Source organism: Hylobates moloch, unplaced genomic scaffold (genome assembly GCF_009828535.3).
Source record: "Hylobates moloch isolate HMO894 unplaced genomic scaffold, HMol_V3 SCAFFOLD_2, whole genome shotgun sequence".
Taxonomy (NCBI): Eukaryota; Metazoa; Chordata; class Mammalia; order Primates; family Hylobatidae; genus Hylobates; species Hylobates moloch.
The window spans coordinates 175,545,465-175,564,180 of record NW_026652277.1 but is presented as its reverse complement, the minus strand read 5'-3'; the positions used below and the strand labels follow the sequence as shown (position 1 = coordinate 175,564,180).

Sequence of the window (18,716 nt, the reverse complement as noted above, 5' to 3'; positions counted from 1 at the left end):
TATCGAAAGACATCATAAGCTTGAAAAAAACACACCAGGTTAAGAATAAATGCTTACATTAGTAAACAACTCTATGATCAGTGAATACATTCATACACATAAAAACCACATTCACACACAAATACACATATAAAAATGTACTTTTAGGGTGATAAGTACACCAAAATCTCAGAAGTCACCACGAAAAAACTTATTCATGTAACCAGACACCACCTGTTCCCGAAAAAGCCTATTGAAATAAAACAATTCTATTACTAACAAAATATGTATATTTTTAGTTGACCTGGTTTTTATTAAATTCAACTTAAAGAATTTAGGCAATTTGCCTTTAATAAAATTTTAACTTTATACTGTTTTTAAAAAGTACTAAACAAGTGTTTTAAGGAGGATAGAAATTTGCTTGCTGAGAAAGATTTTTTCGGTGTTTTAAAACTACCAATCTACATTCCATACTGACACGATTAAATGGCAATACATTTTTATGTCGTTATTAATGCAAGGCCCTCTATGGAGTTAACAGTTAACTTATGATGTGAATTTGAAAGAAAACTCTATTTTCTTAAAAACACAGCTTTAAACGTAGACTGCTTTGAAATAATAAGGGAAAATTGTTTCAGTAGTGCAAAGTGTGAATTCATTATTTGAAATGATTAAATCACTGGACAATCTATAGGGTTACAGAAGTCATTTTCTCTATCATAACAAATTTGTCCAAACATCACACAGTTAATCTAGTCAGCATGAAATGTGTTTTCTACTACTGGTAGATACCAATGATCTTTCGCTTCTTGTTGTAGTGCTAATATTCTGGTTTCTTAATGAGATGTGTGATTTACCTGCAGTATCACCATTTGTTCAGTGTCTAACACATGAGACTCAGATAAGCTGAGTGTGGTCTTAGGGACAATGGCAACACTCAGGAATCATCAAGCAAGTTAATGAAGGAGGCAGAAAGCTCTACAGCAAAAAGCCATCCTTGTGGAGAAACTCCGTCTCTACTAAAAATACAAAATTAGCCGGGCATGGGGGCGGGCGCCTGTAATCCCAGCTACTCGGGAGGCTGAGGCAGGAGAATCGCTTGAACCCGGGAGGTGGAGCTTGCAGTGAGCCGAGATTGCACCATTGCACTCCAGCCTGGGCAACAAGAGCGAGACTGCCTCAACAACAACAACAAGGCCATCCAAAAACATTTACGTACACATCTCCTACATCATGTGATAAGGTGAACACCTGGTATATCACGTAGGAATCTGGTGTAAGTAATCCTTTAATAAGGTTACTACCTTTGTCACTTGGCCATTCCCTGAAGATCTGTAAAGGACACTCATCATCATCAAGAATAATTTCTTTAGCACCCTTTTCATCAGAATGCTGGGCTCCAGGAGGAAGCATAACCTAAAAAAACAAAAATAACTATGAATGTGCCAAAGTAACTAAGTTAACAAGTACTTAAAAGAACACATTTATTGCTTTCGAATGAATAAAATGTCACCATAGAATTAAGCACTAGAAACAATTCTCACTCATCATCAAAATAATCATCAGTAAAAGTGAAAGGTAACAGTCTATAATAAAAAGCTAAGCCAGCCGATTTGGCTGCTTTTAATCACCTGGTCCCTAAAAAGAGCTGGACTGAATTTTTTTTTTTACAACCTTTTATACGGAAAGGCAGTATGTAATGGTTAATTTCTGCGTAATTTCTTCACTATTGCAAATTTCAATCTCTCTAGTCGTTAACCCACCTTTTCACATTCAAACAATTGTTTTTATAAAGTGGGTTCATACAATATGAGATATCTTAGGATAACCACCACACAACAAGCCAGAATAGTTTTCGTTTTCTTGTAAATAATCTCTCTTTATGATTAAATTTTAATCAGACCATTTAAATATATTACAGGGCAAGTCATTCATTCAACAAATGCTTTTAGCCACCTATTTCAATATACTGTATTCACTGAACTCTTAGAAATTCATAATGCTGTATTACTGTTTTATTATGTTTTTACTAGAGCTGGATTTTTTAATCATCTAAGAAAGCCCCCAAAACACTGTAATACGGAGGAGAGTGGGAGATGATGGTTGTCCAATATTCTTCTAGACTTTGCGCTGGTGCTCCATCTTCACGCTAACACACTGCTAACATGAACCAAAACAGGATTAGAGAGAATAAGAAAAGAAGGCCAAGTCACTGGCATGTGAACATTACTTCTAACCTGTAATTAATGTAATGATGTTATCTTAATAGACCTCACCACCCAAATGTATCCTCATGCTCACATACCAAATGGGTTAGACTCTTCTACAGAACCCTGTAATTTCTCTCTACACTGCTTCAATTACCTTAAAAAGACAAATAGACTATAACACACCTTATCATAAATTAATCAATCTTTCTTCACAGTGTTTCATATTAAATTCAGTATCTTGGCTTAGAACACATACTACGTCAGGATCTGACCTTCACTCATCTCTTTAGTCTCAATCTTTATCAAACATTTAGAGCCAAGTCACAAGGAACCAGAATCCTCACACTCGGTGACATATATTATGCTTCCATGATCCCTCCTGCCCCAACTTTCATGTCTAATAACATCCATTCATCCTTCAGCTTAAGTACAACTTCTCTAGGAAGCATTCAATGATTTTCATTCTAATAGAAAAGCTCCCTGTATTTTTATTTCTTAGTCTGTCTCCCTTTATTATAAGCTCTAAGGGCAGCTTCTTCTTATCCCAGGATAATGTCTAACAAGGAGAAAATTTATTGAATAATTAAATAGATAAAATAATGAATAAGGAATATGAAAACAGCTACAATTTATACAATGGCAACCTGGGCCAGGCGCAGCGGCTCATGCCTGTAATCCTAGCACTTTGGGAGGCCAAGGCAGGTGGACTGCCCGAGCTCAGGAGTTCGAGACCAGCCTGGGCAACATAGTGAAACCTCGTCTCTACTAAAAAATACAAAAAACTAGCCGGACACGGCAGCGTGCGCCTGTAGTCCCAGCTATTCAGGAGGCTGAGGCAGGAGAATGGCTTGAACCCAAGAGGTGGAAGTTGCAGTGAGCCAAGATCGTGCCACTGCACTCCAGCCTGGGTGACAGAGCGAGACTTCATCTCCAAAAAGAAAAAAAAGAAAAAAAAAAAAAAGGCAAGCTGAGAAGATAAAGAATTTCAAGGTAAAACAATAATTACCTCCTGATTTGCACTGCCTAATCTTGCAAAAGAAAACTGGTTAGGAAATAACAGAACAGAAAACCAAAACTAGAAGAAACACTCAATGGAAATTATTAAATGACTTCATAAGGGAGTGTCAATAAAATCCCAAGATAGACTTACAGTTTATTATTAAATAGACTTATATACACTTATCAACATAAACATTCCCTTGGCAAATACTGGAGCAACACCAGGTATTGATGCGACACTAGGCATTCTTTTTTTTTTTTTTTGATACAGAGTCTCGCTCTGTCACCCAGGCTGGAGTGCAGTTGTGCGATCTCAGCTCGCTGCAACCTCTGCCTCCCGGGTTCAAGCGATCCTCCTACCTCAGCCTCCCGAGTAGCTGGGATTACAGGTGCTCACCACCATGCCCAGTTAATTTTTGTGTTTTTAGTAGAGACAGGATTTCAAGTTCCTGCCCTCAGTGTTCACACCACAACAGCTGAGGGACACAGCTCAGAAAGCATCAGGCCTCTGTTCAGTAGTACAGACCCTATGCACACTGCTGTTTTACTAACAGTATTCTGACTCAGAAAACTTTGTACAGCAGTTACTAATCAATTGTAAGTATACGGAACACTTAAAAAACCCATCACATCCATGGACTTAATTATTCTATAGGTAAATTATGTCTCTTATATATACAATCATGCTCGCTACATAGTTCTTGTGAACGGATAAGTGATTATCTTATAAGGCCCAGGATTATAACAGAGCTCTCTTGTACTTCAAGTAACTGTCAGGGCAACACACCACAACGTCCTCTAGCTCAGGTATTTTTCCTTCAGAGAGAATGTACAATTACCTTGACTAAACAACCTTACACCATTACCCCATCAATGCCCCACAGAGTATAGCAGAACTCTAGTTCATGACACTGTTTCTTTATCTATGAATTCTCATTTAGAAGTATAAATTTTAAAATTTCACTTCTGAGACGATATTTTTTCCTTTAATTTTATCAATACTATTTCTTACTACTTCCTACTAAAGGCCAAAGAAATAAAAAGGTGCATCAAATTACCAAATACCCATGCTCATCTATCTTCTCCCATCCCAATGAAATGAGCTTTGCTGTATTTCTTTCTAGGATTCTGAGTAACACATGTTCACTGTAAAAAAATTTCAAATACAGAAAAAGCACAAAGAAAAAAAAACTACTGTGAGATTACTATATTTTTGTGACCATACTTTCAATAATTATCTTTGTGCATTTATTTTATAATGAGATTCAGATCTTAATCATACAACACATTTTAAGTCTTTTCCTCCCTCTTTCCCTCTCTTAGTTTGTAAGCTAGTATCTTTTCTAGGCATTTAACTTTCTCTTTGCTCATGTAAACATATACACAGCACTGTGTTATCTGGTTTTGTTTATGATGACTGCTTTTACAAAGACAGGGCATTTGTAAATGTACAGGCATACCTAGTTACTTTATTGTGCCTCACGGATATTGCTCTTTTAAGAAAAAACAAATATAAGTTGAAGGTTTGCGGCAAGCCTGCGTTGAGCACGCCTACTGATGCCATTTTTCCAACAGCATGTGCTCACTTTGTGTCTGTGTGTACATTGTGTTAATTCTCACAATACTTCAAACTTTTTAATTCTTATTATTAAATCTGTCATGGTGATCTGTGATCTTTGATGTTACTAATGTTCTGGGGTGCCATGAACTGCAACCATGTAAGATGGCAAGCTTAACTGATAAATGTGTGTGTTCTGAATGTTCCACTCCCCATCTCTCTGCCTCTCCCTGGCCCTCCCTATTCTATGAGACATAATATTGAAATTAGGCCAATTAATACCCTAAAATGACCTCTAAGTGAAAGGAAGAGCTGCACATCTCTCACTTTAAATCAAAAGCTAAAAATTGATTAAACATAGTGAGAAAGGCATGTCGAAAGCCCAGACAGGCAGAAAGCTAGGCTTCTTGGTGCCAGTCAAGTTATGAATGCAAAGGAAAACTTCTTAAAAGAAATTAAAAGTGCTACTCCAATGAACACATGAATGGTGAGAAAGAGAAACAGCCTTATTGCTCATATGGAGAAAGTCTGAATGGTCTGGATAAATGACCAAATCAGCCACAACATTGCAGCCAATTCTACTCTAGAGCAAGGCCCTAACTCTCTTCAATTCTATGAAGGCTGAGAGAGGTGAGAAGGATGCAGAAGAAAAGTCTGAAGCTAGCAGAGGTTGATTTGTGAGGTTTAAGAAATGAAGCCACTTCCATAAAAGTGCAAGGTGAAGCAGCTGATAGAGAAGCTGCAGCAAGTTCTCCAGAAGATCTAGCTAAGATCACTGATGGTCACTACATTAAATAACAGATTTTCAATGAAGATGAAACAGCCTTCTACTGGGAAAAGTAGCCATCTAGGACTCTCTAGCTAGAGAACAGAAGGCAATGCTTGGCTTTGAAGCTTCAAAGAACAGGCTGATTCTTTTGTTAGGGGCAAATGCAGCTGGTGACTTTAAGTTGAGGCCAATGCTCACTTACCTTTCTGAAAATTCTGGAGCTTTTAAGAATTATACAAATCAACTCTGCCTGTACTCTATAAATGAACAATAAATCCTAGATGTCGACACACCTATTTACAGCATGGCTTACTATTTTGAGCCCATTGTTGGGACCTACTGCTCAGAGGAAAGCAGAAAAAAAATAAGAAGAAGAACCCTTTGAAAATATTACTGCTCACTGACAAGGCACCTAGTCACCCAGGCTCTGGTGGAGAGGTACAAGATTAACATTGTTTTCATGCTTACTAAAGCAACACCCACTCTGCAGCCCATGGAACAAGGGGTGATTTTGAAAACTTTCAAGTCTTATTATTTAAGAAATACATTTCATGAGGCTATAGCTGCCATAGATAGTGATTCTCTGATAAATCTGGGGTGAAAACCTGGAAAGTATTCACCATTCTAGATGCCATTAGAACATCCATGATTCATGGGATAAGGAAAAATATCAATAGTGAAAGGAGTTTGGAAGAAATTGATTCAAACCCTACGGATGATTTGGAGGTGTTCAAGACTTCAGTGAAGGAAGTACATGAAGATGAGGTGAAAACGGGAAGAGAACTAAGACTATAAATGGGGTCTGAAGATGTGACTGAAATGCTGCAATCTCACGATAAAACTTGAACAAACAAGGAGTTGCCTCTTATGAATAAGCAAAGAAAGTAGTTTCTTATGGAATCAACTCCTGGTGAAGATGCTGTGAACACTGCTGAAATGAAAACAAAGGATTTCAAATATTATATAAACTTAGTTGATAAAGAAGTGGCAGGGGTTGGGAGGACTGACTTCAATTCTGAAAGACATTTTACTGTACATAAAATGTTATCTAACAGTATCGTATGCTACAGAGAAATGTTTTGTGAAAGGAAGAGTCAATCAACGCAGCAAACTTCATTTGTTGTATCTTAGGGGAGTTGCCACAGCCAACCTAACTTTCAGCAACCACCACCCTGGTCAGTTAGTGGCCATCAACATCCACGCAAGCCCCTGTACCAGCAAAAAGATCGTAACTTGCTGAAGGCTCAGATGATTGTTAGCATTTTTTAAGCAATGAAGTATTTTTAAATTAAGGTAGGTCCATTTTTTCCTAAACACAATGCTACTGCACATTTAATAGACTACAGCATACTAAAAGCATAACTTGTATATGTACTGGGAAACCAAAAAACTCCTGTGACTCACTTTATTGCGATGCCAGATTTACTGTGGCGGTCTGGCATCAAACCTGCAACATCTCCGAGGTGTGCCTGTATATATCTCCAGGTCAACTGGTAGAGATTTAATTGACGTTGCAGAGCAACACGTCACTGAGTGGTAGAAGCATTCCTTAGTGCTGGGCTTGTTGTCTGCTTTCTTATTGCTATGCACAGAATACTGCAAAAATAAATGCTCACAGAAATATCCTCAGGAATTTACTGGCTATTTGTTTATGTCAGATGTCACAACTAGTATTTACCACCATATTTCTAAACAGTGTGTCCTTACTGCTATTTACCTGCGGTCTTGGACATTATCACCAATCTCAAGTGTTGCCGTTCAGCACTACTGCAGAGGCATCTTCTGGACTTTCCTTCCCCACCATCCTTAGAATTCCCTTCTCCTGATAGATTCTATTCTTGAATTCTCTCTCTCTCTCTTTCTTGGCCTTCTCCATCATTCTGCTGGACAATGTCCTCCAGCACTTTTTTGAGATAGGGCACATGGGAGGTAAATTTTTGCCTTGTATGTTTTGAAATGTCTTTATTCCATCCACCTAACACTTGGCTGACAGTCTGGATGGGGAATCATTTCACTCTGCATTTGAAAGTACATGGCATACCAGATACCATAGTTACTGTTGAGAAGACTAGCACCAGCCTTACTCCCCAAACCTTTATATGCAACTTGAATCCTTTTCTTTTGAGTCATTCTTTTTAATACTAGTTTTCTGCAGTTTCAAAATAATAAGCTTTGGTTTGGGTCTTTGTCAAAGCAACTGTACCATTTTCAGTGGGCCTTTTCAACCTAGAAACTAAACTCCTTCAGTTCTGAGAGATTCTAGCAGTATTTCCTTGATAACTTCCGTCTCCCCATTTCCTTTGGTTTTCTTTTTTGTTTGTTTGTTTGTTTTTGAGACAGAGTCTCACTCCATCGCCCAGGCTGGAATGCAATGGCGAGATCAAGGCTCACTGCAACCTCCCAGGTTCAAGTAATTGTCCTGCCTCAACCTCACAAGTAGCTGGGATTATGTGCGCCACCATGCCCAGCTCATTTTTTTTTTTTTTTTTTTTTTGTATTTTTAGTAGAGACAAGGTATTGTGATGTTGACCAGCCTTGTCTCAAACTCCTGACCTCAAAGTGCTGGGATTATAGGAGTGAGCCACAATGCCTGGCTTCCTTTTGATCCCCCTTTAGTATATGTTAGATATTCTACACTAATAATCTAAATATCTTGTCTGTTTTACTTCTTTTTCTCTTTGATCTGTATTTAGGTAGATTTCCTTATTTTCTACCTATCTTATTAACATTTTCCCCCTCTATCCCTTATTTACTTATATATATTTTTTATTTCTAAGAGCTCTTTCTCTGTTTCTTTTTCCGGCATTCTAGTCTTATTTCATGGATGCACTATTTTCTTTATCTCTGTAAGTCTCAGTGTTGTCAAACTTCCATCTGCTCTCTCCAGTTTCTCCCTTTTAGCTCCAGTTTTCTTAATGTTTGTGTTATCTGTCCCCATTTTAAAGGTACTTTTTTCAAATGTCTGTTGAACCTTGGCTATCGACATTTGACAGCAAGTCCCATGAAAGCTGAATGTAAAGGCTATATATGTGGGCAAGGGTTACTGTTGCTAAGTCTCAGAGTGATGTTATTAGACCAGAATTTCCAAAGGTCCATTTTTATACAGATCTTTCTCTCAACAAGTGCCTTCTGAGAGGGATCCATAAATCTTCTAGCCATCAGTATTCTGGATACAGGCTTTCACTTCATCCTCCTGATTTCAGTGAAGACCCTTGTCGCCTTGTGCTATTCCTGTTACCTCCAAATCCAAGGACTTCATTCAATACCCACCCGCCTCCCATCAGTTTTACTCTAGCCTTCAGCCGTTAGGCTAAGGAAGTGAATCTGGTGGAGTCTGCCACTTCTTACAGAAACTTTCAGCCCAATTTCTTCTTTTCAGCCCAACTTTCAACACTGCCTTAGAAAGTTCCAAAGCCTCTAATTCCTGAGTCTTCCCGGGGCTGGGATCCACTCGCCTGCTTTGTCTTGATGTCCTCCCAGCAAGATTTCTCTGGTCTGGCAAGTTAGAGACCTCTCATTTACATCTGCAAAATTCCACAGACTAATCTCTTGTCATCTCATCTCTCATTCTCTTTGTTCTTGTGCATTTAAACAAATTTTTATCCCTTTATTGTCATTTTAATGTGAGAAAAACATGGTTTCCCATCTACTGTCAGCTAAAGTTGGGCTATATTCATAAGCTGCAAATCACTAGTTTTTCCAACTCAATGTAACTTCTTAGTTTCTCAGCAAAAAGATAAAAGTTATAAAACTCAAACAACAAGCCCTTTTATTTAATTCTACCTGTAGATAACAAGAGAGGCACAAGACCTCTACACTGAATACCAAGAAACTGCTGAGAGAATTTAAAGCACTAAGTAAATAAAGAGATACACTCTGCTCACAAATTGGAAGACTAAATATTATTAGGATGAGAAGTCTCTCAAAATTCATCTACAGAGGCAATGCAAACCCAATCACAATCCCAGAAGGTTTTGGGTAGACACTGACAAGCTGATCCTAAAATTTATAAAGAAACATAAACAATCTAGAATAAACAAAACAATTTTTAAAAATAATGAACAAAATTGGCACATACTTTCCATAATTTTAAGACTTACTATAAATCTACAGTAATTAAGGCAGCATGGTATTGGTAAAAAGATAGACATATATACCAATGGAACAGAAAAGAGACCAGAATAAGAACCACACATATATGTGGTCAATTGATTTTGGGGTAATTTTTATTTTCTTTAATTTGCCTTTTAATATTTTTCTTATTTTATAGTAGAAACATGTATTACTTTTGTAATGGAAGGGAGACTGCTTTTTAAAAATATATATTTAGCACATGATTTGTAAATTATCAGATCCTAAATGATATGGTAGGCTGAAAATCTAGGTTTAATCTGATTTAAAGAAAACCTTCCATTTAAATGCAAAGTAGAAAGAACTACTGATTTGATAAAGTTCCTTACCCGGGCGATGCAGTAATCCTTAGGGTTTTCTTTTTCCAGACCATACTTCTCTAAAGCTTCAGCCACAGCAAAGTCTGCAGGATCTGTAGTAGACAGCAGGATTGTCTTATAGGGAATATTTGGTTTTAAACTATCTGCATAAATTCTCAATGTTCCACCTGAAAAAAATTTTGACATCTTTGAGTACAACTTACTTTATGCCAATAATAGAGACAGCTAACATTTATAGTCACTTGAGAAAAAGGTACCTGCATTCTAGCTAAAATGAGTGCAAAGACAATCTGCCTAATAACTATTGTTTCATTTCCTGTTAGATAACATATAATAGCAGTAACTAGTTGATCCAGTGACACTTAGAAACCATGAACAATCCAGTGTGACAAAGATCATTTTCATCTTCTCTCTCTAAGCTAAAGGAGTTTTTAAAAACAATGAATTGATTTCCGTAACTACAGTGAGGAAAGAAAAGGAAGGAACTCCGGAATTTCTCTATGGTGCTGCTCTTTATTCAATTGCTTTGCCATTTCCTTACCTATATATTATTATATACCTATTTCTCCCATTTTCCTACTTCCTGATCATCAATCTGAAAAAAACTAAAAACCCAGATAAAGTTAAATATTGACCCACAAAATAAATGCATTTTTAAAAAGTGAAGTAGGAACCAGGAGATCTCAGGTGCTCAAGGCCAAAGATTTTTCGTAAGAGATTTGCCAACAGAGCAGAGTTCTATTTTTACTTCCAGGCACTACAAACTACAATGTCCTCTATAGCTGTGAACTTATTTAGGGGAAAAAAAGAAAACCAACTACCGCAGAGCAATTTGGATATCCTGACATTTTCTTTTGTGTTTCTTTTTAATGGAAATCTACACGTATAATGTCATAATATTGTCACTTTTGGTGTCATAATCTGCTTTCTACCTATGGTCTAAGATTAATATACCCTGAAATGTGAAGTCCAGATGAAAGGATACTGAGGGAAGAATTAAGATAGGCTCCACAGTCCCATTATGACAGTGTGACCCTAGGTACGCACTCTAGCTTCTTTAACTCTCAATTTTCTCACCTGTAATTTAAGAGAGCTAGATTAGAAAATCTGTGGGTTTCTTGAAGCAAATTCCTAATTTCCATGATTCTATTACTTTTTAATTCTAATGCAGTTATTTCAGTTACTGAATACTTCTCACACTCTCTTTTTCATCAAGTCTGGCATGAATTGCATTTTGATAACTTAGCTCACAGTAAAATCATGTTGGTCTTTTAAGAAACCAACTAGTCCACAGTAGTATTAGAATATGGACCTGCTAAGCCAGACCAGGGGAATCACAGGTTGCAGCACATCTTTACCATGTGCACACTCACACTGCCCAGGGCCTCCCCTGTTCCAATGCAGAGGAACAGCAATAAGCAGGTCAGATGATATTCCTGCCTCAACAGCTTATATTCTGTGGTTGGGAAGTAGGATGCAGAGGAAGAAGACTAACAAGAAAACAAATAAATACCATTAAAATAGTGACACACATTGTGAAAAATATAAGGTTGTGAGAAAGAACATGACCCAGAGCATCCTAAGCTTCGGTGACTGGCCCAGAACTCTCTGAAGAATGAACATTTGAACTCAGACCTGAACAACCAGACAAAAGTGACCATGTGAAAATCTAAAGGAAGGGCTTTGTCTCAGCAGGGGACCAGCAACTGCCAAGGCCCAAGGCTGGGGTAAAGTCTGGTTGGGTTCACTGGCCAGTACGGACAGAGCGAGGGGAAAAGGGGCAGATGAGGTCAGAAACCAGCTGAGACCAGATCATACAGGACCTCCCAGACCATGATCACATCATGAGTTTGAATTATTCTAGTTAAAGTGAGAGCCACTGGAAGGGTTTAAGTTCCATGTGTATGAGAGAGAGAGAGAGACAGAGAGAGCGCGAGCGTGTGTGTGTGTGTGTGTGTGCGCGCGCACACGCGTGCATGCAAGAGAGTGCACATGTATGACTGTGTGTCTGCGTGCATGTCTAAGGAGGTGGGCAAAATGTCACTTGTGCTTTCCAAAGAAGATCCTGGCTTTTGGGTGAAGATAGGGACATTAGCAACAGGAGTGGAGTCCATTTAAACTGTGTTTTCCATGACACCAGAATGCACACTCCTTATTTTACACTCCACATCCAAATACAGGCCTCAAGTAATTCACAAAAAAAAAATATGTACAATAGGATGAGCAAACAATTGGGTAGACCGCAGTAACATCTATATGATTTTGGTTAGTGCCCTGTTTTGAAGATGAAGAAACTGTGGCTCTTGGTTTGTACACAGTGGTTCCAACTGCACCCTGACCCCAGGTCCATGTTCTTCTGCACTTCACACTGCCCTGCTACTCACAAGACTGTGTGCTAAAAAACCCAAGAAGAGGAAGAATCAACTAAAATTTCTCTTACAATTCTGTTAATTTATCAGTGAAAAAAAAACCGTAACGATAAATGGTAGTAGAGTATTTGTGCCACAAATGAATTAACTGAGATATATAGGGCATTTTGGGGTCAATTACATTTTGAAGCCATCATGAAGCAAATATAACTGAGTGTCAAAAATACAAAGTTCAGGGGCAAAGCTTGTTATGAATTATGATGCCTGATCAGCTGTGAGGTGAGTTTAACAAAAACAAATTGAGGGACATGAAGGTTCTGTCATCAGAACTTGAGAAACTAATCCTTGAGGTAAAAGAGAAAAAAATAACAGACACAGTTGTCACTCTCAGAGAAGTGGTATTCACAGGTGCCCTTGTCTCCAGCCCACACTAAAGAATCAACCTGATAGCTAAGCTGATAGCTGCAGTAGGCTGTAAGGATATATTTTTTCAGAGCAAGTTATTTGTTAAAACTAACAAATAAAAACCTTAGACTTTATTAATACTTTTGGCTTCCTTAGTATTAACCATAAAGGGCCATTTTTTGTTATCAATATTTAGTTAAGAGTTTCCTCAGAATCTACATATAGGAAAAAGCTCCTTCTACATATGCATACATGTGCTATGTACCCTAAAACTTAAAGTATAATAATAATAAAATTAAAAAAAAAAGAAAAATGCTCCTTCTACCCCCAATCACACCTTTAACAGACAAGCTGTACTTTGATGTTCTGCTATTTCTCCTCCTAATTCTTTGCAGTTTTTCCTGTTTTCTTTGATGACTCCTCTTAACAATCAATGGCTTTCCCTTAAGTTTCTGAATCACCTATACACTGTCTCCTAACACTGATCACTCCCAAACCCTAATCGCCATGTGCCACTGAAACACTAGCCTAAAATATATCCCATATCTCACCAGCACTTCATGTGACAAAGATAAACAAAACGTACCTTCCACCCCCAAACGTTCTTCCATTCTACAGTCCATCAACATCTTTCCAATAAAAAGCAGAGGGGCCATCCTAAATGCCTCCCCTCCTCAGTAAAATCCAGTCTATTGCCAGTTCCTGATAATTCTACCTCTTAATTATTTCTTCAGACTCTTCTCTCTTTACAGTCCCACTGTCAATGACAGAGCTCAGAGGCCCCTTATTCCTTTATATGGGCAAAGCAATACTTTTAATGGGCATGCCTGCTTCTAATCAGAATTCCCTCAAATCCATCTTCCACTCTGCTTCCACAGTAATCTCTCCAGATATAAAGCTTAGGCTACAATGAAAGCTTTCTAAACCCCTAGCTTAAAACTCTTCAACAGCTTATTAACAAAGCATATCAAATTTTTCCATCAAAATAGCCCCAATGGCAGTGCAAAATACATGGGGGAATCTGGGGACATAAGCTAACTGACATAGAAAAACTTCCTATTTTATCGTAAAAAAAAAAAAAACATGTAAATGTTACATTCTAACCACGTTAAAGCATATTTCACTATAACAAATATTTTTTAAAGTTAGATATAAAAATTGATACTCTAAGCTAGCTATGTTTACCATGACTCACTACCTCTAGCCTATACTTGAATATATTCTTTAAGGGAACCATAGAATACATTCAGAAATTCATTTCAGTAATAATGTCAAACTCCTTCTTACAGCATACAAAGTGCCTTCAGGTCTGGTATGTGGTTAGCACATGTAGCCATTTCTTAGCATTCCTCTTGTCTTTTTAAAAAACTTTTAGTCTTCTTTCTATTTTCTTTCAGACTCCTTATTTTGTCTTTTTTGGTGCATATATTTAGAAATTATTTCAAATTCTTGACAGAACAAGACAAAATATATATAAACAAAGAATCATTTGGGTCTCAAATGTAATCTATTAGAGTATTTATGGAACGAAGAAGTCCCATACTCTCTGAGATCTTTTTTGAATCACTGGCACTACAAGTCCTGTGAAATATGTAATTACGACTCAGTTATAGGATGCTAAGGGTCAAAATAAGCACGAACACTAGGGTGGGCCAACATTCCCCCCAGATGGTGGCTGTCTGGACACTAGGCTGAAATATGCTTAGGAGAAATAGAGTCCTGCAATGGACGCAGAAGCAAGTGACCATGCATTCAATGTGTTACATCTCATTTAGATCCCATCCCAAACAGAATCATCTGAGGCAATCAGGAAAATTTAAACAATGACTAGTTATTTGATAGTATTAAGGAATTATCAATTTTTCATATATGATAATGATACTATGGTTATATTTTGTTTTGTTTTTAAGGAATCTTTATCCTTCAGGAAAATATATCGAAATATTTATAGTTGAAAGAATGAGAAGTTAGGGATTTGCTTCCCAATAATAGTTTCAGAATGGAGGCAATGTATTTTGGAGTACAGAAGAAACCTCAGTGATACGTACACGGGAGTTTATTGTATCTTTCTCTCTTTTTTTGTATATACTTGAAATTTTCTAGTTTTGTTTTTTTTTTAAGAGCTGTATTGGGGAAAAGTATGACACTAAACATACCCCTATGTGAACAGAACTCTTGTACATAGAGTAGGCTGATTTTGTACCAGAAGTATATGGTACACATTTGTTAAGAAAAGGTTACGTCATCCATTGCTTTAGTTAAAGCAAGTCTCACGCACGTATAAAGAGTGTAATTAAACAATGCTCTTTGTAACAGGTAGAACAGAGAAAAAATACGAAGTTGTACCTGAATCAGGCCGCCCATCTGAGCTCCGAAATTCCTGCATTCTCTTTTCCAATTTTTGCTGCCTCCGTCGTTTCATAACCACCTCAGGATTAGAAATGGTTCGAGTAAAGCTGGTTTCAGGCATGTCTTTGTAAACCTCAGCAGCCAGTCGAGAATTTTCACTGTAAGAAAAAAAATACCAACAATATTTTAAACACTGTTTTCTTATTAGAAATAGACACATTGCAACCGCACAAAAATCAAAATGGCAGGTGCTATTTGGCTACATCTGTACCTAACAAGTCTGTTACGTACTATTTACCACATGCTAATTACTATATGATAAAGAATATAGTTTCTCTCAACACAAACTAATATACTGAACTAGGCAGACATCTATCATTAAACATTTACATTAATAGTGAGTTTATTCATGAATAATGCTAAAAGAAAAATATATTGATTATACATTTCAGTAACTTCCACCAGTGTTACTCTAAAACAGACCAATATTTTACCATGACCTTCCAACCACAAGAAAGAAATATAGGACTGAATATACTTTAATTTTGCAAAAGTCTGTCTTAACATTATAGCAAATTTAGGCCGGGCGTGATGGCTCACGCCTGTAATCCCAACACTTTGGGAGGCTGATGTGGGTGGATAACCTGAGGTCGGGAGTTCGAGACCTGCCTGACCAACATGGAGAAACCCTGTCTCTACTAAAAATACAAAATTAGCCGAGAGTGGTGGCAAATGCCTGTAATCCCAATTACTTGGGGGGCTGAGGCAGAAGAATCACTTGAACCCAGGAGGCGGAGGTTGCGGTGAGCCAAGACTGTGCCACTGCATTCCAGCCTGGGCAACAAGAGCAAAACTCCATCTCAAAAAAAAAAAAAAAAAAAAAAATTACAGCAAATTTTGAAAAGCCCAAATTAATTGAATGATTTTTTTTTTAACACCTAAAAGATTTAAAAGCATTAACTTTCTTGAAGTTAAATTTTCAAAAAGAATTAATTGTTCCAACAGTTTCTGTGAAGGAGTCAAATGTATAGAATGATGAGCTGAAAACAAAACTAGATAATTGACATACTTAACTAAATTTTGGTAAACATACTTTAAAGATACAATTTTTAATCATAAAAAATAATTTAATTAAAAATAGTCAAGCTTTTAATCAAGTTGAACAACTTAACTCATTTTAAGTTAAATAATTTATCACCCCATAAATAGGATGATTAATAGAGCGAGTCGTAAAGTAGAAGCTTTTGGTTTGTTTTGGTTTATTTTGAGACAGGGTCTGGCTATGTAGTCCAGGCTAGAGTGCAGTGGCACAGTCATTGCTCACTGCAACCTCAATCTCCCAGGCTCAAGCAATCCTCCCACCTTAGCCTCCTGAGTAGCTGAGGCTACAGGCATGAACCTAGCCTAAGTTTTAAACTCTCCTTTTCTTTGATTTTTTTCATGTATGAGCAACGTTATCTTTGTACATTTTTTTCTCTTGCATAACTGCATTTAATAGAGTCTTATTATGTAATACTAGACTCAAGTGATTACATAGGCATCACTGTCTAGTAGATTCGTATCTAAACCCCCTTTGATGCAACACAAAATAGGCTCAAATTCCACTTTAAAGTATACCTTATTCACTGACAAATGGTTAATATCCTCAATACATACGGGACACTCAGAATCAATTTTAAAATGGGAAAAAGCCTTGGACAGGCCACTCCAACAAAAGAATATAAATGGTTAATAAATATGTGGAAAGATGTTGCCTTATTAATGATAACAAATTCAGTTTATGGAAGGTATTATATACTGTAGAGATAATATACTGTTCTGTGACACCTAAGAGTTGCAGGTGTAAGGAAAAGAGAAGTCTCCTGGGCTCCACGACAGTACGGGGCAGTCTGCCGATAGGTTCAGAACACATGAGAGTATCTGAACCCTGTCAACCAACCATTCTTCTAGAATGCACCCTAAGAAAATAATCAGATGATTTCCCTAAGTCGTAGAACAAGGATATTCACTGGAACATTTATTTAAAAACAAAACAAAGAACCACTATAAACAATCTATAAGTACACCAAAAACGGACTAGTTACATAAATTATGGAAGAACTATATAATACTGTATAATCATTTAAAAATGTTTTTGTGAAATATAAACATCTTAGTGGAAAAAATATCAAGTGAAAATCCAGCTGAAGAAACTGTAGTTACATTTCTGTTTAGCGCCTCTCCAGACAAGCATATGAAATAGAAACATTTATAGAGAAAAAACAAACTAGATTATGATTCTCTCTGGGTTCATGTGATGACAGGTGAGTTCTTTAAGTTCTTTACCCTTTTTGGCAAATCTATATATTCTGACTTTCTAAAAACAGTGTACATTATTTGATTACGGAAAGGTAATGTATAGAATACCATGTAGTCAAGACCAAGGCAACAGCAAGCTGCCTAAGAACAGGCATATGATAACCAAATGCACTAACTAAAAAACCAAAAAACTGCTGAGGCTGAAAACAGGAACTAGAAACTCCACATTAAGGGGAAAGTCTAGTTTCTCTTAATGACTCTTTTTGTTATAGTAAAAATGCAATGATTTAACTGATTCCCTCAGCTCTGTGTCAGATCCTCCAACACTTAAATAGGTAACCATCTACAATGGAACTGGTGTGACAAAATAAGAAATGAGAGGTGGGAGTGGAGGGAACTAGATGGTGATCTGAAGCTTAAAAGGGAAAATCTGCTTTTCACCTTTTCAGCCTCTGACTAGGCATTAAGTGTATCTGAGGTACATAAGAGACAATTGCTGCCTCATGGCCAAAACCACAGAAATGAGGAAAAAACCCAGCTGAACATGAAAAAGAAAAATAATAATGTTAACTAGAGTTTGCTTATTTAAGATTAGCAAGACTGTGGGCGCAGAGATTCTTCCCAAGCATAGCAAGACAGGCACTGCCAGCAATGAACCCTGCTTAGGTAAGACCCTCTATCCTCCCTCCACACAGAAGAGCTGGGAGTAGACCCAAACACATTTCCTGACTGATACTCAACCTTTTCATAATTTATCTGAAAATTTAACAATTTTGGTGCGACAAAAACATCTGATTTGGAGCACAAAGAAAGGGAAACATTTCCAAAACTGACTTACACGTCCTCCCCTTGGAAAGGTCTATCATCTTTATCAGATGCCTGTCGCAATGCCTCTTTTTCTCTCTTCTTTTTTTCCTTCTTTTCTTTCTTTGAGAGAGTTCTCTTGAAGTTCTGGATAACCCCTTCTTTTTCCTGCTTTTCAGGTCCATTACTTTGAGCCTTCTGATGAAAGTAACATTATCACCATATTTACTACTACACAGAATCACATAAAATTGTCTACAGCTTAGCTAACTTCATCTCACATGCTACCGAACACGCGAACAAAGCTACTGAAACAGAGGAAGGTCTGGAGTAATGAGAATGGTCTTTATCTTGATTCAGCTGACAGTTACATGGGTGTATTTATCAAAATCAATTGAACTGCACACTCAAGATCTGTGCATCTCACCGAATCTATATTTTACCTCATTTTAAAACTAACAAGCAAGCAAGCTAAGAAACAAAAATCAAAGCCAGTTAGAAAACTGGGGTAGAAATGATGAAATC

The 18,716-nt window shown here is 37.2% G+C and overlaps 1 protein-coding gene across 10 annotated transcripts in view; it reads right to left on the bottom strand.

Annotated features, from left to right (window-relative positions):
* The window catches only part of AFDN (afadin, adherens junction formation factor), a 146,774-nt gene that overhangs the window by 81,764 nt on the left and 46,294 nt on the right, over positions 1 to 18,716 (bottom strand). For 9 of the 10 annotated variants that reach the window (XM_058435686.1, XM_032162496.2, XM_058435687.1 and 6 more), the window contains exons 4-7: positions 18,226 to 18,389; positions 15,087 to 15,247; positions 9,976 to 10,133; positions 1,284 to 1,395 (exon numbers count right to left, since the gene is read on the bottom strand). In XM_058435686.1, the coding sequence (XP_058291669.1) occupies positions 1,284 to 1,395; positions 9,976 to 10,133; positions 15,087 to 15,247; positions 18,226 to 18,389 (595 nt within the window). The remainder of the gene's footprint in view (positions 1 to 1,283; positions 1,396 to 9,975; positions 10,134 to 15,086; positions 15,248 to 18,225; positions 18,390 to 18,716) is intronic. The other variant, XM_058435690.1, reaches the window with a different exon arrangement.